General features: G+C 39.7%; 1 protein-coding gene across 4 annotated transcripts in view; it reads right to left on the minus strand.

The window, feature by feature from the left end:
- LIMA1 (LIM domain and actin binding 1) overlaps positions 1–26,961 on the minus strand; it is a 79,340-nt gene that overhangs the window by 5,568 nt on the left and 46,811 nt on the right. The window contains exons 5-10 of one of the 4 annotated variants that reach the window (XM_081060198.1): positions 16,499–16,583; positions 15,610–15,758; positions 13,101–13,122; positions 12,563–12,670; positions 9,108–9,192; positions 5,676–5,785 (exon numbers count right to left, since the gene is read on the minus strand). In XM_081060198.1, the coding sequence (XP_080916324.1) occupies positions 5,676–5,785; positions 9,108–9,192; positions 12,563–12,670; positions 13,101–13,103 (306 nt within the window). In that variant the 5' untranslated portion in view covers positions 13,104–13,122; positions 15,610–15,758; positions 16,499–16,583. Of the gene's footprint in view, positions 1–5,675; positions 5,789–9,107; positions 9,193–12,562; positions 12,671–13,100; positions 13,123–15,609; positions 15,759–16,498; positions 16,584–26,961 lie in introns of all 4 variants that reach the window. The other 3 variants (XM_081060197.1, XM_081060196.1, XM_081060195.1) reach the window with 3 other exon arrangements.

Genomic DNA, 26,961 nt, shown 5'->3' on the forward strand with positions numbered 1-26,961 from the left:
AGAAACACACTGTTCCCTAATATTCCTCAATAAAATTTAAAAGAATAATAATTCAGACTGCTGGTTCACTTGCCATATGATTCACTAGGAGGTAAAGCGAAAAATAAGAATGGTTTTCCAAGTAGATTTGGACAGGAAATGAGAGTAGAAAATGGGCATGAAATGGAAGTAAAGGGAAAGATCTATAAAAAGGAGTTTAATATAATTAGTAGGAAACTCCCAAATCGCACCAAAGGATTTAAGAATGAAGGAGCAGGACTAAGTAGAAATAGCACCCTCCTCCATTCCTAGGGGTAGGGCCCTAAAAAAAAAACACCACTTAAAGCATCAAAGACACAGGCTACAACCTACTTTACCAAGCATAAGGAAGGTATTTAAATGTGATCAAATGTTATTGTATTGAATGCTGCTGGAAGAAATAAGGCATTATTTGGAGCTCAGAATTCTTTTTTCTTATACAAACACTTCTAACAAGATAGGACCTAAGTGGAGATGTCCTTGCATAGTTTAATTAGGTTTCTCTAAAAGGACAAGGCCCTCCTCTTGCATGCAGAATAACTGGCTACAATAGCACAACTGAAGCCACTGGGGAGAGCCTGTACAAATTACAATTCACATAATGTAAAATAATAGGACAAGTGTATTATCAGACTAAAAATCTTTTTCAGCTGCGGGGTGGATTCTGTATTTTTTAACACGACAGGAGAACAAGCATTCTGGTCAGTAAAGATAGAGCAGGAAACAAATTTCACGTGGTATAGGAAGAAATGGGTAAAATGGGTATTATTCTGCTAAAGGGGAATGGAAGGCTAGAGCACGTCTCCGTGACACACACACACACACACACACACACACACACACACACACACCACCCTGTAGAGAGGGGTGCAGCCCCGTGAATAGGAAGGAGAACCTGAGAGCAAGCTGAAAGTTGAGCTCACATTAGGAGGAAAGTGGAAGGCAGGAGCAGAAATTAGGTACCGGGAGCAGGAAGCAGAAGCTGGAAGAGACAAACAGGAACCTTCAATGAATACACAGCATTTGGGGCGCCCAGGAGCACTTTACTGCAGCTGGGCTGAAAACTCAGTTACAGACTCAGACCCAAGAATAAGGCCATGTTTTCTTTCTTTTTCAAGTACCTCGGCTAATCAGGGCAAAATCAGCCTCACTCACATCTACCTGAGGCTGGAATACGTCCCAGCTCAGGGGAGAGCGAGCTTTTAATGAGCCTTCACCCACACAAGGAGTGTTTCATTAACAATTCTTTAGTGTCTTACTACCTCCCACACCTGACCCACAACGGCGCTCTCTTGAATGGAGCCTTCACCCACACAGGTGAAAAATCATTCTTCCTCCTTACTATGAAATAACACAGGCATACCTTATTTTATTGTGCTTTATTGTGCTTCAAAGATCTTGTGCTTTTTTTTTTTTTACAAATTGAAGGCAAGACCCTCTATCAGCAAAAACATTACAACTCACTTTACCGCAGTGGTCTGGAACCAAACTCGCAACATCTCTGAGGTATGCCTATGGATTGCTGCTCAGACATCTGACTAACCACAAGCTTCTAACTAGCCAGACCTACCGGATTCCCATTATTCCTATTCCGTTTTTTACATAAACCCTTTCTAATATTATTTCAGGTTTATGAGGCAGCTGCCCAAAGGCCCTTATAGTTTTATAAAGACAAGAAGATGCCAACATGGTATAATGCCAGGTCAGAGTGGCTGTGGCTGTGCCTTCCCTTTATTTCCTCTGTCCTGGGCTCTCAGCCACTTTTCTGTAATGGCCCCCATGTCTATTCAGACAACAGGAAGCATAGTCAGTGCCCAAAAATCTCTACCATTATGGCAGGCCTGGCGTACATCCTACCCAGGCCTTCATGGCATGCTTGGACTTGGCACAGACACATTTAAAACCTGCCAATATTAAAATATTAGACTTTAAAAAAATCTTAACAATATATTTTTTCAGTCAATAAGATGTTTTTTTCATCTCCCCTCCCTCACCCTTTTCACACATAGAAACTAACGCACCAGGATGTCAGGTGCCTTATCAAAGTTCGCAGTCAGTAAATTATTATAAAACTCAAAACTCCCGACTCACAAACCAATAGAGCATTTTCTAAATTTTCCTGGAGTCTCAAATTTCCATAATGAAAGGAAACTCTTTGGGGAAGAGAGCAGATGCTAACCCAGATGAAAATAATCTCACTATAGCACTTTGAACAAACTACAGTCTTTGTTTCAAATTAAAATATGTAGATAATATCTTTGGGATAGTCAGAAATGAGTGAGGTAATATATAAATAATTGATGCCCATAAACACTGCCATGTCTTTCCCATCTGAGGGCTCCTACAGGCCCTCTGCTGATCAGCATCTACTTAACATTATTTTTCCAATAAATGTGCATGACTTCATCTACATTCTTTCATTCTCTTAAGTATATTTTTTTAGTCTAATGAAGGCTTCAGTTGGGGTATATATGTGTGAGGGGGTGGTCGGGGGAGGCAACAGCTGGCAACAGGCAGTGAAGCTAACTAGCCCTCAGACCGAATGTAATCAGAAGAAAATTCTATATTATGTCAGGCCTCCATTCTCCAGACAGAACACCACAAAATGCCTGTCATTCCCTCCTTCCAATTTGTACAAAACATCTAGGAAATTAAACCAAAAATTTTCACCACACAGTAAACGATTGGGCCTGCTTTGCACACAGCCTTAACCCTTCCCTAGCTTTCTGTGAACCTCTTTTTGAAAGCATTTTGGGGATATTTCTATCTTAAAGAGGCTGCTCTACACGTAGAAGAAAGGTTAGTGCTCTGAGAAAGTAGTAACCATATAGACAGTGACGTAAGATGCTGGTTGCCCTTCTAGCATAATTCTGATCATTTTGCAAAATAGAGTCAAAGCTCCTACCCTGTCCACAGAGGGAGGGACAGCTGGTAGGCATGGAGGAAGGGGTGCCACAGTGTGTGTCCTCTCATGCAGTCTGCTGTTTTCTCTCCACATTCATTAGCAGACCAGCCAAGGAAGCCTGAGACTGGTCTGTTCTGGACACAGTGGGGAAAAGCAAATGTTCTCAGGGCCACCTACATCTCCTTTTATTTCCTCCCTTACCTGTCCCTCTGGGAACGTTTAGGGCTAATTTCTTTCAATGGGAGAACATAAAGTTTAAGAGACCTCTGGGTCTCTTGAGTCAAGAGGTGCTGATCCTTCTCATAGGGTCCACTGAGCTCTGCACCCAGAACAACACCCAGAACAATGTTTTTAAAATGAACATGCAACTTCAACTTCATTAGCACCAAGTTTCATTAACTGAGTTATTTGGCCAGTGTTCAAAATATACAAAATCTTTACTTTCAACGACCAGTATTTTTTTTCAATTAAGCCAAAATTTGAAATGAATTGAGTTACTACCTTAGATGTCCTATTTTCAATAAATGACAAGGAACTAAGGAACAGTTTTTCCAGGATGTGTGGGACCCAAAAATTTATTCTGAGTGAACAAGTTTATTCTTAGCTGTATGTAATTTCCCAAAATGGAGAAACAACTTCTGTTGCATGGTCTGTAGCCGCAACACCAGTTATGCCAGCGGGTCGTCCTATAAGCACTAAATATCTACATACTTGCCTGCAGAATATGAAGGGTAACTTTGAGGAAGAGAAAAATAAACTGCCCTTAAATAAAAGTGGAGATGTGATTGGGTCCCACCCCAGGCTCTCTAGACCATAACCATTTGAGCACTGGACCATGGAAAATTTAGGCAGTGAGCCAGTTTATCCCAGTCTTTGGACAATGTTCAAAATCTGAGGTATATGGCTGGTGAAAGTAGGCCTGTCTGCATTCTACTACTGCTGAGTGACCAGGGCCAAAGAAGCAGGCATGGGTCTGGGGCAGCTGCAGAGGGAGCTTTACATCCATTGCCCCTCTGAAGTGTGCTAGGAAGACCCAAGTGTGTGCTCTGCTGAACACTGCTCATCAGCTCAGACCCTAGAGTTTGAATCAGGAGGGATCTCAGAGGTCCAACCCAGAACCAGGAGGTTTGGCCTAGCAGCTGAGGGAGGGAAGTCAGACTGGATTGAGAATTCAAAACTACTCGAGAACAGATTTCAGTGCTTAGATTAGGGAATTCCCCTAGTCCCTCAGTCACACAGAATCCATGGCCAAGTCAGATTTGCTAGCTGTTCTTGATCCAGAACCATAACCCAAGGACTCACATCTGGGCAGGGCTGCTGTTGGAGAGGAAATTAACCTCGTGGCATTTGCTACTTTGTTGGACTCCAAATACTGGAAAAGAAAAAGAAGTGCCGATGACAGCATAAGCAGATCTTTACAGCCAGAAGAAAGGGTCATGTTGAATACATGTGCAGATTCAATCACTGTCACTCAGTTCTTTCCTCCTCTACTAGCTTTCTCTTGCTACTTTCTTTATCTCTTCCTCCTTTTCAATAAACCTTATTCTCATGAATCTCTGCTTCCTTTAAAATGTTCATGTTTACCTTCTTCACCTCTTCCCCCTTTTAAAATCCACCTTTTAAATCCTGGATTCTCCCCCTTCCTTTGCCTGTGTCGTCTTCTCTTCATTCTTTTTGTGCATAGAACTTTTATCAAGGGACCACGCATGCCCACAGTTAAGAGATACACGCACGGGAGATGAGGGCATGAGGATGGGGCAGCCCAAACCACCTGAAAACTAATTCTGCCTATTGAGTTTCTCTCAAATGTTCAAAGGTGCTACTTAAGAGAGCAAGCACCAGAGGAGAAAGACACTAAAGAAATGTGGGTATGTTTGGTTAGTAATCCAAATGGGTAAATTAGCACAGCATTAGCAAAGCACTCAATTAAAACAAGCTTACAACAGGTGTTGAATTTAAAAAACAAAACAAAACAAAAAACCTTTGTTTATTTTTATGGGAAAAAAAAATATATATATATGTTCGTAGAAAGGGAAAAGAAGGTTTTTCAAAATTAGTGAATAAAAACAGACCATAGGTTGAATAGCTTAGCACAATTTTCTTAGGGTACAAAAACTCTGTACATTCCTTAACATCTACTATTAGGGTACACTGAATGTCCATTTTATAAGTGTTACCATTTAAGTGTCCATTTAATGTCCATTTATAAGTGTTACATATAAGTGTTTACCTGAATGTCCATTTTATAGCAAATGGCCTGGCCAATCCCCATTGGAAAGTACATATTCTTTCTTTAAATGATGCTGACTATCAAATAGGTGATGGTCAAGTTCTCAGACCAGGAAGTAACTATCTTTAAGTTGACATTGTACATTCCCATCCAATGGACTGATTTTAGCTGAACAGATTTCTCATATTTCCCATTTTGTGGGCTTTCACCCATTCACAGGTTTATAAACTTGGACTTCTTTTTTTTCAATCATGCTATTTTAACTTCAGGTTTTCTTAAAACGTTCATGAGTTTTCCAGATTTCAAACAGTGATTTTAATGAGCTTCCCCAACATTGACCCCAACACCTGAGTAGAAGCAGCAAGATTTCCAGGAAAAGTAACCTGCCTTAAGTGTGTCCTTACTTAGTATTTTCATCCCCAGGAAAGCAAATCAGGTTATAATGAACATAATGACAGACGGTGCAGTGAGCTCTACTAGTAAACCAACGTCTAAAGAGTCCGAGAGAAATTGCCATCATACCTTCACTACTTTGGGAGGAGAACTTTCCGAAAGGCTGGAGGCTCTGGCATCTGGATTTAGTGGCTTTGAATGGACTGGCTGCTGGACCTCACTCTTAACCTGGGAGTTACCTGCTTGAATTACAAAAGGAAGACATTTTTTAGTAACTCATGGGAAGTCTCAGAAAAGTTTCCTCCCCAAAGCAAAGTTCAGGCACCTTCACTAATAACAAGTCATTTCAACACCAGGAGAAACACTGCTTTTCTATTGAAGAATATTCTAATGCTAAAAGTTATGCTCTTCGGTTCCCTCACAAACTGGGTTTTCAGCTAGGAGGCCTTTTCATCCCCTTTGCCCCAAACAGGAGAAATCTAAACCACCTCTCTATAAGAAACTTTCTGCCCTGTGGCTTTTGACATTTTTAAAGGCTGTTTATAGACTTTGATGACTTTTTGGTAGTTAGCACTTTCAATAACTCGTTCTGGGGTGCTTCAACTGAAGTTGGGGAAATGGGGGAATGTGAAAGTAGAAATTTCGTGTATACATGCACGTGTGTGTGTGTAATCTGACACTGTCTTTTTGGTCAGCCCTATAGCAGATATCCATGGACGAGGATTATGAAGCTTTTTCATAATCATTGACATGTGGCCTGCATAAGTTCATTTCCTGCCAAATATTCATCCCATGGAAAACTCTGAAAAGGAATAGAAAGTCATTTACACGGCTACTAAAGAAACATAAAAAAATTCCTTAAAATCTAGAGTTAAGTTAATAAAGTACTAAAAGATTAAGGCTTATTTTTTTTAAGGCTAACTTTTCAAAAAAATGTTGAAAAAAATGTTTTGAAAACCTAGTCAAAACTCAGAAAAAATTCTAGTCTAAGCAAAGTGATTGCAAAAGGAATGTTCCTGTTTTCAAACCGCAAGTTTCTCTCTGAAATTTTTAAGGTAGGATTTATTAGGGATCTGTTTAGCTTTTATTTCTACTTTAGTTGCTGAGCTTTCACTGTCTAATAAACTAACGTGAGATGGTAGAAATCCATATATACATATGGATATATATTGTGGGAACAGAGCCCCAGAGAGCAGTTTCCAGGCTCTAGGCCTCATGTGAGAAGGTGCTGGCTCGAGTAGTAGATGGCCATCAGCTGTAATCAGATGGCCATCCGCTGTGGCTGGTTGGCCATCACCTGTTACCGGTTAGCCATTAGGCACTGATATAACTGCCATGGCTAGCCCACAGGGTTGGTTGGTTGGCAGAGAAGCAGACAGCAGATTACAGATCATGTGGCTCCTGCTTCCTACGTCTCCAACCCAGCTGCCAGCGAGAATATAGTGGCATGACCCCCCATCTATGGCTTCGTTGGTGTTCCTTTTTGGCCTCACCATATCCTGCATTCCTGTGCGGGGAGTGAGATCAGAGACCCCGCATGACACATGGCCCAGCAAGTAGGGTATGGTGCTGGCCAAAACTCTCCGAAGAATGGTAGAGCAGTTTGTGTGTGTGAAAACTCAGCCTTGGGAAGCCCATGCACAGTGGCGCTGGGAGCAGAAAACAGATTTGCCTGGGAAAAACGCAGATACCTGGTGAGGCAAGCAAGATTCCAGCCAGGTAAGAATGATGTCTGACTCTGGGCAGGAGGACATGTGGCCCCCACACTGTGTGGTACTCGGTAGCCACTGTTGTCAGGAGTTAGACCCCTATGGAAGGGTGGGAAGACGTGGACGATACTCTAATCAGCATAGGAAAAGCTGTGCAGCTGCCAGAGAGCTGGACCCCTGTGGAGGGGTGGGAGGACATGGACGGTTCTCCGACCAGCATAGGCAGGAGAAAGCAAAGATCATTGCAGCCCTGTGGGCTGGGAGGTGCTTGCTGAGGCAGCCCGGATGTGGGACTTGTAGTTCCAGGAGGAAACGCTTGCTGAGTCCTCGGTGGAAAATGTGGGTGAGGTCAAGGTCGTCTCTCATCCCTAGATTGGGGAGGACTTGAAGCCCTCGCCCTGCAGAGAGGGCATACGTTGTGGGGCCGGTGCACAGCCCTGGCGAATGACTGTGGACTATGGGGAATTGCCTTCCATTCCTGATTTGAAGGACTGCTTGACGGTTTGCTTAGGAACGTACCACCATGTAGTGGAACTGGTGGGTGTTTACTTCCTGTGTCTCGCCCCATTGCCAGTTAGACTGGTGCAGGAAGACCCCTTGTCGGGGAGCAGGCAGATGTTTACTTTCTGTGTCTCGACTGGCCGCCATCAAGAATATGTAAGCACCTTGGCTGTGAGACATTGTTCCAGCATCGTACCCTGAGAAACCCTGGCTGTGCCCAGGACGTTTGGCTGTGCCTAGAAAGACTGGTGGTGCCCTGAGGAGCCTGGCTGTGCCCAAGAAGTAGGTGGACATCGAGGGATACCCCTGGGACATTACCTGTACTGGACTGAAGCTTTTCCTTGTGAGCTAGGTTTTTGACACAGGACCCCTCACGGAAGACGCTTGTCGCGTAGATTGTGAGGCGAGACCCTGGAGGGGTAGAGTGTGGGGATAGACTCCCAGAGAGCAGATTCCAGGCTCTTGGCCTCACGTGGAAAGGTGCTGGCTGGGTTATTAGATGGCCATCCGCTGTGACTGGTTGGCCATCAGCTGTTACTAGTTAGACATTAGCCACTATTATAACTGCCATGGCTATGCTAGGGAGTTGGTTGGTTGGCAGGGAAGCAGACAGTAAAATGTGGATCGTGTGGCTCCTGCTTCCTGTGTCTCCAACCCAGCCGCCAGGGAGAATATAGTGGTATGACTGCCCTAATCTATGGCTCCGTTGGTGTTCTTTTTTGGCCTCACCATGTCCTGCGTTCTTATGTGGGGAGCAGCACCAGAGACCCCGCATGACATATATATAAAATAATACACTGAAAATCAGAATCAAAGTGGATATAAAGACAAAAACCTTTGGGAGATGTGCGGCTGAAAATGACTCCAAAATAGGATGAAAAGGTTTTCAAATTAAAGACAAACAGGAAAATCTCTAGGGTCTGGCAAGAGGGTGGACCATGCTACACATTTAGCTACGTAGGGAAAGCTATTTTTAACACGTTACTCAGATACTAATTCTTTATCCCTGTAAATGAATAAAATCTATCTTGGCCAAACTTGTATTAAAATAAAACTGCAAAGTTAGTTTTTATAGCTTTAACTCTAAAAAGATTTGGTACAAAAGGTAAGTAAGATAAATTCAATGAGAGAAGCATCAAAAGTACTTAGTTTGCCCCAAGTTAATCATATTTATTTGAACGTAACTTCTCCCTAAGCCACAAAATGTGTGAAGGGTATTTAAGCATCAATCCTTACAACTAAGTAAATGATCTGATCAGCTGAATTACTGGATTTAATGTTACTTTCTCAGCACTGACAGCAATGGGGACACCCCCCCAACCAAATATGGGATAGAGAACAAGAACCTCACCCTCAAGATCTAAGAACGAATGTTTACGGGAGTCATCTTCTGCAGGGGTGGAATGGACTGCCAGGCTATTCTCCGTTGCAGAAACCTACCAAAAAAGGGGGTGGGGATGGGATTAAGAAGCACATTAAAAATAAAAAAGCAAACTGCTGTTAATGCCATAAAAACCTGCTGACTCCAGTCAGTCACTGGCTGCCTGGGGAAAATAAGGGGCCCCAGAACAGCTGAGCATTTAAACAAGAGGCGGCAAAATGTCTTTTATTAGGATATTAACATGCCTCTCAATTACAGAGCAATGCCAGAAACAGACTGCAGTCAGCTGCCAAAAGTGTGCATCATCTCCCTTTATAAAAGAACTTTTAAACCATGTTTTTCTATTCTCAATAAAGGTGGGAGCAAAACAAAACCCTCTTATCAGGGAGAACAAAGCTCACCATAAACTATGGTTATATAAACTATAACTCATTAATCATAACTCACTCCAAGGCAAGATAAAGTCTTTAGAAATAGGAAATATTCTTATTCTTTTATTTTCCTAATTCCTTACTTCTCAAATACATTCTGCTAAAACAAGCTTGCTAGTGCAGAAGATTTTTTGATAGCTATAAAACAAATTTATCTAAAACCAGCCTCCAGTATTACCTTCAAGGTTAGTTTCCCTTTTTAATCCCAGTCTCAAAATGGCAATGTTTAACAAGATGGCAGATCTTTTTCCCAGAAGCCATCAAATTTAAATAAAAGAACTTTCTACTAGGTCTCTCCTTTCTACTGGCCCCTCGGCTGTCCTGGTATCTTCCTCCACATTCAAAATCAAAAGGGTCAATAGGTGACCCAGTGTGCACTCTTCTTGTAATATTCTTTTATTCAGACGTCAGGAATTTTGATGGGTGATGCTGAGCATTTGTATCAGGATGTCTAATGTACTGAATAAATTTATAATGGAATCACGTGTTGGCTGACTGCACCTGAATTTCAGGATAGTTGGTTTTTTCCACTACACTTTTCATTACAGGAATTCTGACACGACATAAAATAAACCCGTATAATAACAGCCAACACTTACTGTTTACTATGAGCACTGGTATGATCACCTTACATGCATTATTTCTTTTAATGATATGAAATAAATTTTTTGAAAGTTGTGCATGGCCATAAAAAGCTCTTCAATTCTTGCTAATTAGTAGGTGCAGCCAGCCCAGGATGTTCTTATCTCACCTCTAATTTGGTTACCTTGAACCTGCAGGGTAAAGTTAATGCCAATCATGACATCATTGCACATGCCCAACCAGATGACTTCACTGCAGGAACAGCCAGGAGAGAGCACGTGAGATTTTGCTCAATCATTTCATTAAAGGAAAGTACAAATTCATTCACAAGAGGAGAAAGGGATGAACAATACCCTGACCAAATATTCTATTTCAGGCAAGTTTACCCTGGCATTAATGTCCTTTTGTAACAAGCCAAAGATCGACTAGTTCTTAGGTATTAGTTAACAAAAACTAGGCGAACAGCCAAAAGGACAGCTGAGGCTCTGAAAAATTTTACAAATTTTAAGGCAGCCAAGTGTTTATGAACCTGCAGTATGTGCTTGAAGACTATGTATTATCTTTAACACCTTTCTACCCTACCCACTCCCCAATTCATGATTCAGTTGCACTGATGCCCTTTTAGGCTATCATTAAAATGTTGTGATCTTCCAGTTCAGCTCAGAGTTCTAGTTTTGAATCAGCATGAAGACAATCAAGAAAAAAACATGAAATTAGAGAAAGGAACAATCCGAGCATTATTTTCCAAATGATCATTTCTCAAACTATGCTCCTAGTGTAGATGGTGGGGATTTCAATGTTGGGGATATTTTTCTCTTAAGTGTCTTTTTTTATAGTATATAAGAAAAATTCTAAACATATTTACTCATTTATTCTTATGACATAATCTCCCACTTTAAAAGGGGAAAACCAAGCAGTCTAATGGGAGATTTCACTTGATACACAGCATGTGACCCATGGCACTAATGCCTGAGCCCACTGTTGCAAAGATGTATGTAATTTATTTGATGATTTTATGAAACATTACTTCAACATGTATTTGTGATGTTTTTGTGAAATACAGTGATTTAATTTTTCTAGTTTTTTGTTTTCTGTCCTATTGTATGATTCAAATGGTATAGCCATTAATCTGAGACCATTTTTCTGTGTGCCTCCTTTGGTCCAAGTGTGTAGTGTGTCTCATGAGTTCCTGTTGTTTTTCTGTCAATACAGCATACTTTTACAAGTCTGCTATCGTGAAATAAGTTTGAGAACTATTGCTCTTAACTCATTTTAATTATCTCTTCACCTTCTGGAAGAATGACCTTAAGCGTGTCAATATGGATGACAGAATGGTTTTTCTCCTAAGAGTAATCACTGTAATAAATGTGAAAGCTCTTTCTCCTCATCTAACTTAACATTTGATTATCATATTGACCGAAAGACCAAAGAGATTGGGTAATGCATTGGCAGAGGAAATGATAAATTCAACTGACATCCATATTGGTACTTACTCAAAGTAAGCCATTCATCTCATGATGAATGCATAAAACACAAATCTAATTTGCTTAAAATCTTCCCCTAGCTTTCCACCACTGCAGGACTACATCCAAACTCTTAATGGTGGCACACAAAGGTTTTCAGTACCCACCGTGGCCCTCTCCCCCCACCTGTCTCTCACCACGGCCTATGAGTACCTCACGCTCCAGCCAAGTCATCCTGGTTTGAATCTCCAGTTTCCAAACCTCTATTATGTCTGCCTGGAACACCCTACTCTTTCTTTACTTTGTCCTTATTCACTTGGCCTATTTCCACACATTCTTCCAGACTTGGCTCAGACATCACCTTCTTGAGGAAGTCAGGGTAAGTGTCCTTAGTCTGAGTTTCCATGGCCCTGCATAGCTCTCTCATAGCACTTGTCACACCGTGTTATGATGGCCAACCTGTTATTCATCTCCCTTCTACTCTGTTAGCTTCTTTATACTTAAAGACCACATGGAACGGTATGTTTTTGATTTAAAATTAATGTATTTAATTTTTAAGCTTAGCATTTCCTGTGCTTAGCCTAGCTTTCAAAATACTTTGAGTGAAAGAAATTTTCTTGCACAAAATGAGTTAAATTAGTAATATACAAATACTTTGAAGATAGTATCTCTAATCAAAACAGATTTTCAAAAATCACTTTAGCTCTACGCCCTCTGAGCATTTGCTGAGCAAAAACATTCTCCAAGGCAAGTTCATTATTTGGTCAGCTATAAGTTACAGAGCTCCCCAACCGAAATTATGTGACCTGCAAAAACAACAATCTGTCCTGGCAGCTGTTACCAAATTCCCAGACACTCTACAGCCCAGGGTTAGAGGGTTTCTAATTTTAAGTATCTAATTTAGAACACATGCTTCCTTGGCAACTGGACATCAGGCTTTTCAACCTACCTTTTCTCCATCCTGATGGGAGATGCAGACCTCAGGACCTGGGGGCACATTCTCCTTTTGCTCCAATTTATGAGTTTTGATTTCACTGCCATTGGCTCTCAATTCATTCTACAAAATAAAAGTAGTCTGTGAGTTTAAAAAAAAAAAGTCTTACTATTCTATTCTCTTCATAGCACATCTATTAAGTAAACTTGGAATGTGAAAAAGAAAATTCTTTTAAGAGGCCTCAGGTCAAATCAACCCCCTAATTCTCATAAGCAAAACCCATTGACTTGTGAAATGACAAAAGCAGCTTTGTGGACACATACCTCAGAGTTAAATATTTGTACACTAGTCTAAAACCAGATGCTCATTAGAATACAGACACATCAACACAGACGCACACCCAGACCACCCCCAGCATACAATGTTCTTGTGATTCACTCTTCTAGCAGCAGAGCTTGTGGGAATGCAAAGCTTGTGAGTTTTATCAGAAAAGACCGTTCTGGAGCAGGGAAAAGGAGATGCCAAGTGCCAATAATTAAGAAAATATACTGACCATTTATACATATATGCCCGGCCTGGAAAGAGAGACATGGATGATGTACACGGATGAAAACAAGTTATATTCAATGATACTATAAAACAACCTTTTTGGGTGAAACTTTCAAAAACATGTTTTTTGCATAAAATTTATACATTGTACTAAAAACATACCTTATTCTGCTTCTCATAGTAGAGCCTCAACACAAAAAAGCAGGCATTAGTACTGTCATAATGAATAAGCATAATCGTATTTTTTTCCTTGCAAAGAACACCTGGGACAAAATATTAAAATTAACTTTATCTACTAGATCCAAAATCAATATAGATGTAGACGTAGCCAGCAACTTGACTGTATTCGTTTACTGTTTCTAATAGCTTTTTGGTGGAGTCTTTAGGGTTTTCTATATACAGCATCGTGTCATTTGCAAAGTGACAATTTAACTTCTTCATTCCCACAATTTGGATGCCTTTTATCTCTTTCTCTTGCCTGATTGCTCTGGCGAGGACTTCCAACACTGTGTTGAAAAGCAGGGGTGATAGGGGACAGCCCTGTCGTGTTCCTGAATGTAGAGCAAAGGGCTACAGTTTTTCACCGTTAATTATGAGGTTAGCTGAGGGTTTGTAGAGGTAGATGAATATGAACACTCACTACTATTAGTCTGCTAGTAACCTAGTACCTTTCTGTTCTCTGTGATTCTTTAGACATCGGGAGAAAACAGGGCCAGTGCGGGAGTGTGAGTGGGACTGACTGACTCAGGCGTGGGATTCCAGATTCAGGCACACATCCTGGCGGTACATCTATATGGAGGAGCTGGCAGCCAGCTCTGCAGAACACAACCGTACCACAGCCCAACGGCGCTCGGTCCTGATCCCATCTCAAAGCCCCGCCTCCAGAGTCACTGCCAGAGAGTGTGTGCCTTATTACAACCGTCCTCAGTAAGGGGCCTGAGAAATTCTTTTGGGATGAGATAGAATGTACTTTTACAAGAATTCCTAAAGCTTTTCAACTCTTAAAATTTACAGAGCCTGAGAAGTGCAATGCAGACACTCTATTAGTTTTTTTTAAAAAGTCACGGAACAGGTTTTTCCACTTAGGGAGTCACCTGGTCAGAATGTTTATAGCAGGAGGGCACTAGGAAGCAGCAGAATCCTGTACCAAGAAGGAATAAAGCTCCACAGATCACCTATTTGCTGTATCTCCTGACCTGCCTTCTCAGAGAAGCCTCAGTTTGCTCATTTTTCACACTCACTATTGATTTACACACATCATCTCTCTTAAAATGACAGTGAAAAATCAAGATGGAATTATTTATTGCCCAGGGACTTAGGCTACCAGCAGATACTACTGGAGAATGCATACTTGATAATGTGGGGAAAAGAAGGCTCACCTCCTGAAATATAGGCTATGATTTCTAATAGGCAGTTTCAGTCCATTTGGGAACAAATAAAATTCAATACTATTCTTCCAACTTTGCTAAACAATAGAATATCAAGAGATTAATGGTCTGTAATTTGAAATCTTAGAAGGAACAAATGTTTGAAAGATATATATATGTATGTGGGCATATGTATATATGCATGTGTATATATGAATAAATGGCATTTAAAAGGTAACTTCAATTAATCAGTTCCATAGTGTCATCCTGCCAGTTAAGCCTGGGTAAGGATAAAATGGCAAGACCATCCATTCTATTTAGAATACCAATTTTTTGTGTGCTTACTGAGTCCAATATCTTGTCCTTTCTCTTCCCTTTTCTTATCCACTATTTGATTCTTTTAGAAAATCATTACATCACAAGGAGTCATCATTAAGTAAGCCATATATTGTATGATTTCATTTATAAGAAATGTCTGGAATAAGCAAATCCATAAAGACAGAAAGTAGATTAGTGGTTGCTAGGGGATGAGGGGAGGGGGTGATTAAGAGTGACTTCACAGGCAGGGGGTTTCTTTTTAGGGTAATGGAAGTGTTCGGGAATTAGACAGTGATGTTGGTTGCACAACCTTGTGAGTATACTAAAAATGACTGAATTGTATAGCTTAAAATGGTGATTTTATGCCATGTGAATTATATGTCAATAAAACAATTGCAAATATCCCCACCCCATATTAATGTTGAATACATCTGATATTTCTCTCCACTATTCACCCATTTTTCCCTCAAATACAAAAATAAAATCAAGGTTTCTGTTAAAACTAATAAAATACTACTTCTTTAACAACAACGAGAACACACTTAAGGAAGAAGAGACCAGGCACCCTCTCAATGACATTAGTGAATGGTAACATCACAAAAAACATGAGTGGAGTGGGAATGAGACCTAGAAACGCAAAGTCAGGATTAGAACATGGGAAGGATTATGAATGAAGCTAGGGTAGGATTTCTGTGAAAAGAGAATGATGGCAGGGGACCTGAGAGGGAGAATGGGCTCACAAGTCAGGGTCTGGGAGACATTTCTAGTTCCCGTGCTCAGCGACCCTTTGCTGGATGAATGAGTGAATGAATGATGCAGAACACATACTGTATAGTTGGTGAAACTGCTTTGTTTAGACACCGCTGCCTGGTATTTGGCCATTCGGTCCTTAATGGAGGTTTCTGACAGGCGTGGGATCTCCAGATTTCGCCTAGTCTCGCTTTTCTCTGAGTTGAAAGCAGGAGGTGACAACTGACCTGAAAGCATGCAAACAATATGCTTTATTAGAAGATAAAATGTGGTTCTATGGCTTCAAGATTCTAAATGTGGGGGTACTGTAATCTAATGTAGTCAGTTTCTTTTATTAAGAGTACAAAGAAGGAAATCAGGCATATAACTGTCATTTACAAGGTAATAGTCACTTTCCCAATATTAAGAGGAGAAACTTTACCTTAATTGACCATTGTATATTTTTAAATTTTGGCTTATTTAATATGTAAAAACCAATAAGATCTCAATGTCATTTCATTTGCATTTCTTTGATTACTAGGAGGAGGAGGATTTTCCTATGTTTATTAATTTTATTTTTTCTTTTGTGAAGTGTCTTATATGCCCCTTCAGAACATAATTCCATTCTCAAGGTGTTTTGTTACTGTTGGTAATGCAGGATAACAAATCTTGACAGGGGATACTGCCCATCCATGGGAGCCCTAAAGGCCCAGATGACCATGGAACAAAACTGTTGGTCGTACATTCCTTGCAATCCTGCAAAAGTACCCTTTGGTTACCACAGGTTACCATGGACAAGGATGGATTAAAAATACAGAGAAGCTTTTGTAGAGAGCAATGAGATTTGGTAATGGTTTGTCTTTAATAAATAGACTTCCTTTTCATTTGTCCCACTCTTCCTTCAAAAGCATTGGCTTTGAGGCCAAAAGGTTCTGTTTCTAATGAGTACTTCCTAGAGAACTTCACACACGAGGAGCTCTCTGCTTACCTGGGCCTATTTCCAAATCATCCAGAGAATAACTGTTTTCTGAGATCCTCCTTCCACCTGCACTTCGGCTTTGGGCCCGAAGAATCTGTTTGGAAAACAACCCAGCAATAAGTTTTGCACAGAAGATGGGAAATCTTGATGCCATGTTCAAAAAAGAGGACTGCAAATCTCCTTTATAAATAAAGTCCAAAAGACATTAGATTTTATGTTAGTTTTGATATTTCATAGAATGTGTTTTTAGTATTATAAATATCAAGCACTACATATTCACAGGTACCCAGGGAAAAATAAGTTAACTCTATCTAGGCTATGTTCTCTGCTAAGGATCACTGCCTAACCAGCTTAACCAGAAGAAGGCCTTGTAATTTAAACAGTCATTGAGGGGAATCCTTTTATCGCAAATGACAATAAATTGTCTCTCCAAATTGTCAAGTCCTGATGGCTGTCTCTGCTGTTCTCCTTCTCCGTTGTACTTTATCCCTGCTGTTGCTGCCATGAATGAGCTATAGCAGCACCTTTCTAATTGGTTCTTCTACCTTCCAGTCAAGTCTATATGAGGCTGCCAGTATCCCAAATAGTACAAACTATTGTAACTACCCTAACATATAAATCTGTATTACTCTCGTTTAAAATTCTTTAAGGATTCCTAATCACTCCTTGAATTAAATCTAACATGCTTAGCATGTCACAGAAGACCAGTTCTAGATCTGGCCTCCACCTACCCTCTCTGGGTATTCTCTTTGTCACTCTTTACCCTCCAGGAAAAGCAAGTTGCTGTGAGGTGCATGATACCGTAATGAGTTCCCTCCACCTTTTTATCTTTCTGTGGTCTAGCGGATGCCTGTTTCTTCAAGACTCAGTGTAAACTAAGCAACTTTCCCTCTGTGAAGTCTGCCCTACCTTTCCTACATAAATCTACATAAATCTTCCTACTCTCCTACATAAATGTAAGTACTCCTTCCTCTGTTCCCAAGGTACCTGTTACACTTCCAATACAATACTTATCAAATTGTTGCATGTCCCTCTATTGGACAGGAAGCTTACTGGGGGCAGAGACCAGGTTTGTTTGTTTTTTTAATAGAAAAGTGAATGGTACAGATTTTTTAAATATTTCATGATTTCTGTAAATCACTACATTTCTTTCTCTCATATCTAGGGTAGATCTCCAAGTTACAAATTATAATTTTTAAGATTGGCACAGTAACTCAATAGAAAGCCACTTAGTGTCACAGAATGTTCCCACAGTACACAGAGAGCATGTCATGCTTTTTCAGATAGTAATGAGAGCCTTCCACCACATCCTATCCTTTAAATTTATTTCCCGATAACTTGAAGTAGAAAAGATAATGGAAATCAAGTAAAACAGGAGATAAGACTTAGTACCCTTTTGAAATCAACATCAGTAAATAGCTAGTAAACCTCTAAGTTCAGTGGAATAATCTACTCAACGGTAAAGTTTAAGACAGTGAACTACCACTTTTTTCAAGTCCCCTTCCCTTGGAGATGGAAAACAACGCCACTTCAGAAGTCAGAGCCAAGGACAGGTTTATTTGTGCCCTACCAACAAGAATACAGTTTTTGGCAAATTCAATATACATTTAATACAATTTATCTCCAGTCAGCTTTGCTATTTACGTTATTAGTTGCATCTATTTTTAATAAAAACCAAGAGAAGCTGTAGCAACTCTAACCTTGCCACATCATACTCAGGTCAGCTGCACCATCAGTCACTTCCACATGACTCATGTGATGCAACAGTCTTGCTCCGGGAGGAGCCCCCAGTCTGGAAATGAAGATCATCTGCCAGAGCGAAAAGATAAGTTTGGCAGGATACCCTCCCATCCACATTTTACGTTTTCAAAGCATTTCTCATTTGCAGATAATTAAAGTAAAGGAAATTCCAAAGATTTATTCCAAATGCTGCTGCACTATAAGAGGATCACTATAAAAATTAGAATTTTTCAGGGCTCAAAAAGAGAGAAAGCCTGGAAATAAACTTTTGTTTTCAACCAAAGGGAACAGATTCTGCACTTTTAAAACTAGAGCAATATTTCAAATATTTACATTCTGTCAAAGGTAAAGTTCAAGCATAATTCAAGAGTATGTGTTACATGTTGCAACCTGCTGAGCGTTCAGTTTTCTGTCTGCACTTGCAGTCACGTGTGAAGGCTCTGAACTGGTGTTATTGGGAGCAAGACCACTTAGAAGAGAACATATGCCCTGCCAGGGCAGAGACTTTCTTTGGTTTTAGATGCATATCATTTCCCATCTTTGCTAGCTTTTTATTTAAACCTTTGGGTTAAAGTAAAAGACTTAAAAAAAAGGGGGGAGGGGGGAAGAAAAGCTTTCTGGTTCATGAGTGTACCAACACTCTGAATTATCTTTTTTCAAGTACTAAAAAAGTGAATGTGCAAAACTATTTGGTCTTAGAGAAAAACAGAAAGAGAGAAACATCTCTGGAAATCAAAGTTATACTGACCCCCGGTCTGAGGAGGAATACAGCTCTTAGACCAGCCGGCTTTTGATGAGATCCCAGGTGAAACACTAAGCATTTTAAAATTATCTTTTCATGTCCAAACCACCCAAATATCCAGAATAACAAGATCTCAAATGCATTTACTATAAATGTTATGATCCTTATTTTACAAGTGGTAATCTTGTAAAGAGGTACAGGAAGAAGGAGGAGTTTCCTCCAACATTTCTCAAGGAAATAGAGGAGCACAGAAAGAATTAAAAAACAAAACAAAAACAGGAATTCCAATACTAAAATATCCTTCTGTAACACATTTTTTTATCACATTGCGGCCCTTTTTATTCATATGCCTAAGGGAGCCTAAATCATAAGCTGTTAAGAGAAGAGAGAAAAGACAAGACACTTTAAGACTTTCTGGAACTTCCTAAGGCTTGACCTCATCCCACCCAACCATACAGGTCCTCCCCTTCCTGTCAGCTGACAATAGTAACTCTAGTGTGAATGCCCCTTAAACATTCTTTGTGAATCTATAAACAAACACATCACCAAGTACCAACAACAGAATAAGAGTTTGGGGCTTTTAGCCAGTAGTCTGTTGAATTTCTTTCCTCTGGATTTTTTTTTTTTTTAAAGAAATAAAATGTTAGGTCCCAAATGTCAAGTAAGAAGCAGGGTTTCTTGTCCCCTGTATCCCTATTTTCAGGAAAATTTATCTTTAAAAATTTATTGACATCCTCCTACCTCTCTCTCAGCCATTTCCTTCAACCTTTCAACTTTGACCTTCCTTCATACTCTCATCCCTCAAAAGTCAAGTGTGCAGGAAGGATGACTTTAGGGAAAAATGGGACTTTGCTCAACTATGGATGGGGATCACAGGGTGTAGATAAAACCTGGCCTTCATTTCTCAAAATAATGTGAGATAAACATTTCCTTCTCTAGGGATCCCCTTAGAAAAACTGCAGCTCATTGAAGTAAAAATACACAGAGAAGGAGCACTTATCTCCAGGTAGTGGGATTTTTCTATTTTTTTCTGTATTTCTAAGCATTCTATAAAAATTATGTGTTACTCTTACAATTAGGAAAACAAGGAAGGCAAAGTAATACTTCATATTTATGAAATTAACATAAATATATAAAAATGATAAAACCACATGGTGATGAGGTGCTGGGGAATTAAACATGTTCTTAGATTGTGCTAGTGGTGTTATAAAATAGTATAATCTTTGAGAACAAGCTGAAAATATGTAAGAAGAATGTTTAATGAACTATATCTTTTGACCATGATAACATCACTTCAGAAGTATAGCTCCTCCCTCCCGAATAACTAAAACCAAAATGTTTCTGCCAAGATGCTGAGAGCTTTTTTATTAGTCTAGAAAACGATCTAATTACCAGGAAATGATTAAATAGTATAATCAAAATACCATATGGCCATAAAAGGATAACTATATGAACTACGAAGATATATAGAAAGGTGTATATATAAAAAGACCAAATAAAAGATAAAGCACACAAAACAGTGAGCACACCGTGACTAAAACCATGTACAAACTAGCTGTGCAATGATAAGGATATCATTGTGCACAATGGATAAAGGTCACTCTTCAAGGTTTACTTGGGTTTTCCTTCTCCTTTCTGGATTACAGTGTGTGTGTGTGTGTGTGTGTGTGTGTGTGTGTGTGTGTGTGTGTGTGTCAGAGAGAGAGAGAGCGAGAGCGAGAGCGAGAGCGAGAGAGAGAGAGAGAGAGAGAGAGAGAGAGAGTTGTTCAGATGACTATTTAATTTACGTAAGAAAAAAAAAACTCCCAAACCCATAAGCTAACTCAAGAGTTTTAGTACAAATATTTTACATTCCAATGTATTTCTTCTCTTCATTGCCATGATGGTTTTTATTCAGTTAAGAGACTACAAAATGCAGGAAGAGGGAAGATAGAGAGCTAACTTCTTTGAGAACATAGCCGCTGATGTGTTTAAAATTTTTCCTAGTTTCCTTTGATTTCAAAGATATGTACGGCAATGGCCAGTTGCTTTTATCCAATAAACAGCTATTATAATAACGGTTTGAAGACAGTGTTATAGGATAGAAGGGGTACTACACAATTTCAGTGCTTGTTCTGATATTATTTAGCCACATGACATTGGGTGTATCACTTAACTCCTCTGACTTCAGCTGTCTCCATCTGTAAAATAAGGATTTTAATATCCTAACTGCTTGAGAGCAGAGAGCTGAGTTAAATAACCTCTTATCATCCTTTATAGTTCTAGGATTTATGTAAACAATCATGATAGGGATTTCTCATTCATTGTAACTCACTGATAAGTTAGAAGGCTAGAGGAAATGACTAATACGCATATATTCATCTGGATACACTCCTATGTTTTCTAATCCAAAAGTCTAACAGCAAGACCAGGGCGGTGATATTTGGTGGTGGTAGGTGTAAATGAGTAGAGTTTGGCCCATCCAACATTGTTTAGAGCATGTTCCAGTCCCCTGACATTACTTTTCAACATGTTTTATTGTAATGAAAGCAGCTAGAAACCAGTAAGTAGTTAGCATGAAAGGAAGCAGAAAAGAGCTAACTGGTCTCCAGTTGGCACATCAAGGACAGCCGTTTAAGGTAACAGTGAGGAAGAATTCCCTGACTGGCACCTTTACACCTGGATCCATTATTATCTTACCACAAAAGACCAAAGAGTTGCTCAGAGTTACTAATTAAGGGTATATAAAAGTAAATTTATATGTATCAGCATGAGGACTTTATGAGAAAGGATCCGCTATAGAGAGAAGTCAGTCAAAATGACACTGACAGCAGCCTTGGTTGCATTTTGAAATCACAGAAGAAGCTATAAACTATAGGTAAATATAACAAATCAGCAAAAACTTAGTTTTACTTGGATTATGAGAAAGCACTGATAGAAAAACAAAGATGATTCTTGTGTTTATGTAACACAACCAGCTATCCATATTTAAAGCACTGCCAATGTATCTGTTGGAGTGTAATGCTGGGTCAATTTAAGATTTGTGATTCTCTGATAAGCAAATTAAAGACATACTCCCCTACATCAGGAAGGCTATATTAGACCCCACAGTGATGTTGATATTATTAAATCCCTTTCTTGGCTAAGCCCATCTTAAAATTATGACTTAAAAATATGCAATTAATACCAGTTATGAACATCCTCAGAACTGCATTCTTCTTGGAATTTAATTCCAAATAATTTACTTAAGACATTAAGAATGCAGAAGAGGGCCGGCCTGGTGACTCAGGCGGTTAGAACTCCGTGCTCCTAACTCCGGAGGCTGCCGGTTCGATTCCCACATGGGCCAGTGGGCTCTCAACCACAAGGTTGCCAGTTCAGTTCCTCGACTCCCACAAGGGATGGTGGGCTGCGCCCCCTGCAACTAGCAACGGCTACTGGACCTGGAGCTGAGCTGCACCCTCCACAACTAAGATTGAAAGGACAACAACTTGACTTGGAAAAATAGTCCTGGAAGTATACACTGTTCCCCAATAAAGTATTGTTCCCCTTCCCCCAATAAAATGTTTTAAAAAAAAAGAAAGCAGAAGAAAAATCTTATTACGTAGACAAGGAAACACATGCAATTATTAACCATGAGAGGAGAAAATAAAATGTTATGGATAATTATGTAACAATGTAGAGCTTCCCTATGGACACTACCCATTCTTCAAGAAGGCAAATGTGGGTGGGTGATGAGGGTAAAGGGGATCAAATATATGGTGATGGAAGGAGAACTGACTCTGGGTGGTGAACACACAATGGGATTTATAGATGATGTAATACAGATTTGTACACCTGAAGTCTATGTAAATTTACTAACAATTTTCACCCCAATAAATTTAATAATAAATAAATAAATAAATAAAAAAGAAGGCAAATGTAAATTGTTTGCTTTGTAATTTGATATAAATTATGGATTCACTGGCTATGGAAAAAATATCTGATGAACACCGATCAGACTTGAGTTTGGTTTCCTTATTTCCTCCAGGACTGGCTCTACTACACCAACACATATACACTGCTATGTACCACTGTTATGTAAAGCTAAACAAAATAACAAGTGTCACTTCCAGGATTTACAAGAAGGAAAACCACAAAAATGTTGGACTGTTTGAAGGATGGTTTTACTCTTATATTAACAAGTGCAGTTTGTGTTGGCGCTTTGATGCTAGCCATTCAGATAATGATCCTGATGATAAGAAAAAGAAATTCTAAGGGAAATTCATTGGGTTTAGAAGTCTAAGGGGAGAGAAGTCACAAAGAAGTGAAAAGGGGGATAGGACAAGGGAAACTTCCATTTTTATTTTAGATACTTCTGTTTTAGCTGAATGTACTGTTTTACCTTTGTAATATAAAATAAATTAACACAATTAAGACATGACTAACTGGAAGCATTAAAATATACCATGAATAATGGGGGGGAAGGAGAAAGAAAAAAATGTTTTTCTAAATAGTATTAATTCCATTCACTTATAGACAAACTTATCTTTGCCATATCATTACTACCTATCCTTGGTTAGTCCCCAAAGAGTGAGCAAGTGAGTGTGTTTATATATTTTAGAAAATAGGGATTTTTGATGAGGAGGCATTCTTTCTTCTCTCCTTATCTAACTCCTCTCCTAGAAGATAGAAACACTGCATGGAAGAAGCGCTAGTCAGCACCTGTATAAAAGAACTAAGGGACAGCCACATTCCAGCTTTATTTCATTGTATTACACCTAATTGGTTCAATCCTGACCCAAGCAAAAGACAATAATTTAAATAGGTTATGACGGTAGAAGTCTACTGTCCAAATATTTGGTCTTTACTCTCCTATCCAATGATTTATGTGAACAAAATATTTTAGGAAGCAAACAGAAAAAACTGAGACTTAAGGAGCTTGTCACATGCTTCTTACATTGCTTGGTCATTCCTGGTCATGGAAGAAGAAGTACTTAATTTTTGAATACACTCATCCTGTCTTCTGAAGATAATGGATTCAAATGTCAACATGACAGTAACTGAACATTGGTTATAAGTAGTTGATCAGCTATGTTTTTCATAAAGGGATGCCCAGAATAGTTATGTAAGCTACCTAAAACCCAGAGCAACATATACGTGAAGTTAGGAATGCTAAACCACATTCAGTATCTGTCATTGGAAGGTTTCTTTTTCCTACTATGCTAGGTGACAATCCACTCGTCATTCATTCACTCATTGGAATTAGAACCACCATATTTAATTAAACCATCTGACCTAATAACCTATTCATCAAAAGTAGAGAATGAGGGCCGGCCCGGTGGCGGTTGGAGCTCCGTGCTCCTAACTCCGAAGGCTGCCGGTTCGATTCCCACATGGGCCAGTGGGCTCTCAACCACAAGGTTGCCGGTTCAACTCCTTGAATCCCGCAACGGGTGGTGGGCTGCGCCCCCTGCAACTAAGATTGAACACGGCACCTGCTGAGCTCCCAGATGGCTCAGTTGGTTGAAGTGCGTCCTCTCAACGACAAAGTTGCTGGTTCGACTCCCACAAGGGATGGGGGGCTGTGCCCCCTGCAACTAGCAATGGCTACTGGACCTGGAGCTGAGCTGCACCCTCCACAACTAAGACTGAAAGGGCAACAACTTGAAGCTGAACAGCACCCTCCACAACTAAGATTGAAAGGACAGGAACTTGACTTGGGAAAAAAAAAAAACGTCCTGGAAGTACAGACTGTACCCCAATAAAGTTCTGTTCCCCTTCCCCAATAAAATCTTTAAAAAAAGAAAAAGTAGAGAATGAGTGAGGAATAGCCTTTGATTGATTCTTATTATTTATAAGTAGAGTTCTAAGCGTCTTTTCTTCCTTTTATTAAGTAAACACTAAGAGCCAAATCATTGTGCTGACCACTGGGGAAGGAAAACATGATTACTTTGAAGGAAATTATAGACTGGGAAATGTACAGATTTAGAAATGACTATTAAAGTGCCCAAACAGAAGTAAAAAGAAAATTCTAGAGGAGAAGGAGGAGGGTTAATTCATCCAGAAGAAACTGGGGTAAGGCCTCATAGTCTTGATAGACCTTGAGGAGTAAGATTTTACAAGGTAGCAATTGGGGGATAAGAATGAATACTTTAGAAAATGAGGTAAGTAATCCATGGTTTGAATATAAGATAGGCCATGAGACTGGAAAGGTAGGCTGAGTTCAGATTGTGGAAGAGGTGGATATTAAATTTGGATTACTTTGAGATATCAAAAGTTTCTGATCAAGGGAGTAACAATTTATAACTATATTCAGAAAAATAAATAGCAATTGTGTGGAGAATGCATGGGAAGAAAGAAATGAGAGGCCAGCAGTGGGAGGTTATAGAACTGGAATCAGACAGAATGGCCCATACTTGAGAGACACATAGAAGGTAGACTTACTTAGATGGCTTAGCAGTATTAATAATTGACTGGGAAAAGGAGGCGGACAGAAGAAAGAACTGATTCCAGGCTTTACTGACTAGGGGATTTGGTAAATGGTGACACATGAAGGGACACCATCGGTAAAACAGGTGTTGGGTGGAAAGATAATGAATCCTTTCCTAACCTTCTTGAATCTGAGTACCTAAGAGATATTCACAGAGAGATGTCTGATACGACAGAAATATAAGGCTGAAGTTTGGGTTAAGAATTCAGGATTAGACTCTAGGATGGGGATTCATCTCTTGGAGTCATGGAAAGAGATGAGATTACGCAGGGGGAAGAGGAGGAAAAAAACAAGAACAGGAGGGCAGAGAAAAAATCAGGAAGAGAAGTGGACAGGAACAGAAACCCTCTCAGACAAAAGAGAGCAAGAGAGACAGAAAAGTGAAACTCAAGCCAGTTAACTTTGTCTCCTGTAAATACCTCTGATATAAAGATTTAGGAGATGCAACATTAGACCATGTATTTCCATTACCTATCTGCTCCCTGTCCCTGCTCATCTAGTTAGTTAAGATTCAGTCCAGTTCTCTAAAAATCAATAATGGAACCAAAGATTCACACAATGTGTACCCAATATATTCATTTGTCTCATTGAGTACTAATTTGTTAGCCCTGAGGCATACATGCTTACTTGTATACTTATTCCTAAAAGAATTTCTAGTGTGCCTACCATATTTCTCAGTGCTTCTTTCCAAAGATCCAGTTATGTAAGTTCATGATTAAAGCCTTTCCCATGTTAAACCCGAAATTACGTTAACAATAACCATAACCTAGTTTCAAACTGGTTAGTTATTCCTTAACCTAAAGTAGACATAAATTTTAACAGTTTTATTGAAATGTTAGACAAAACTTCATAAAGTAATCTACACTGTTTCCAACATGGATAATGATACTGAAAAACAGCTATGAAACCAAGGGTAGTTGTATTTGACACTCCTGAAGCAGTCCATTGAGTGACAAACGACTACTTACTTATTCATGAAGTTTAAAAGGCACCTAAAAAAGCCCGATCTTAGGGCACCTTTTTCCCTATCTTCCTAGACTATTAGCAATCAGGCAGCCCAGTGCCTGTGAAAGTGGGTTGGGGACTCGATTCTTTGTATTAGGAGTTTTTTCCTCCACTCTGACCAGCCACAAAGAGACAGGCTTGTTCTTATCCATCTCTCACCGGGCATTTGTAAGAAAAAAGTCTCTCACCAGATCCTTACACATAATCAGCATTTTTGTTTGCTGCAGTCCCAGTCATTTCCTACCTTAGGCCAGTTGCAACATGCACCAGCCTTTTGCACTGAATCTACATTGTGTGTGCTGGCGTGACATCAGCTGTCCTGCCCTAGCAGGGTCTGCGAGGAGACTTACAATGGAGCTTTGAGTTACAACAAAGCCCCTTCCTCTCTATTTAAGATTTCTGACATTTTTTCCATCCATTTAACATTCTTCTTCCCATTTAAATTTAATTTTTTTCCCTAAGACTATAAAGAAGGAAGAGGGAGTTGGCAGGACTAGAGGACTAAATATTGGGAGGGAGGAGAGTTTAAGTTAT

This window comes from Rhinolophus hipposideros, assembly GCF_964194185.1.
Source record: "Rhinolophus hipposideros genome assembly, chromosome: 9".
In the NCBI taxonomy this organism is placed as follows: domain Eukaryota; kingdom Metazoa; phylum Chordata; class Mammalia; order Chiroptera; family Rhinolophidae; genus Rhinolophus; species Rhinolophus hipposideros.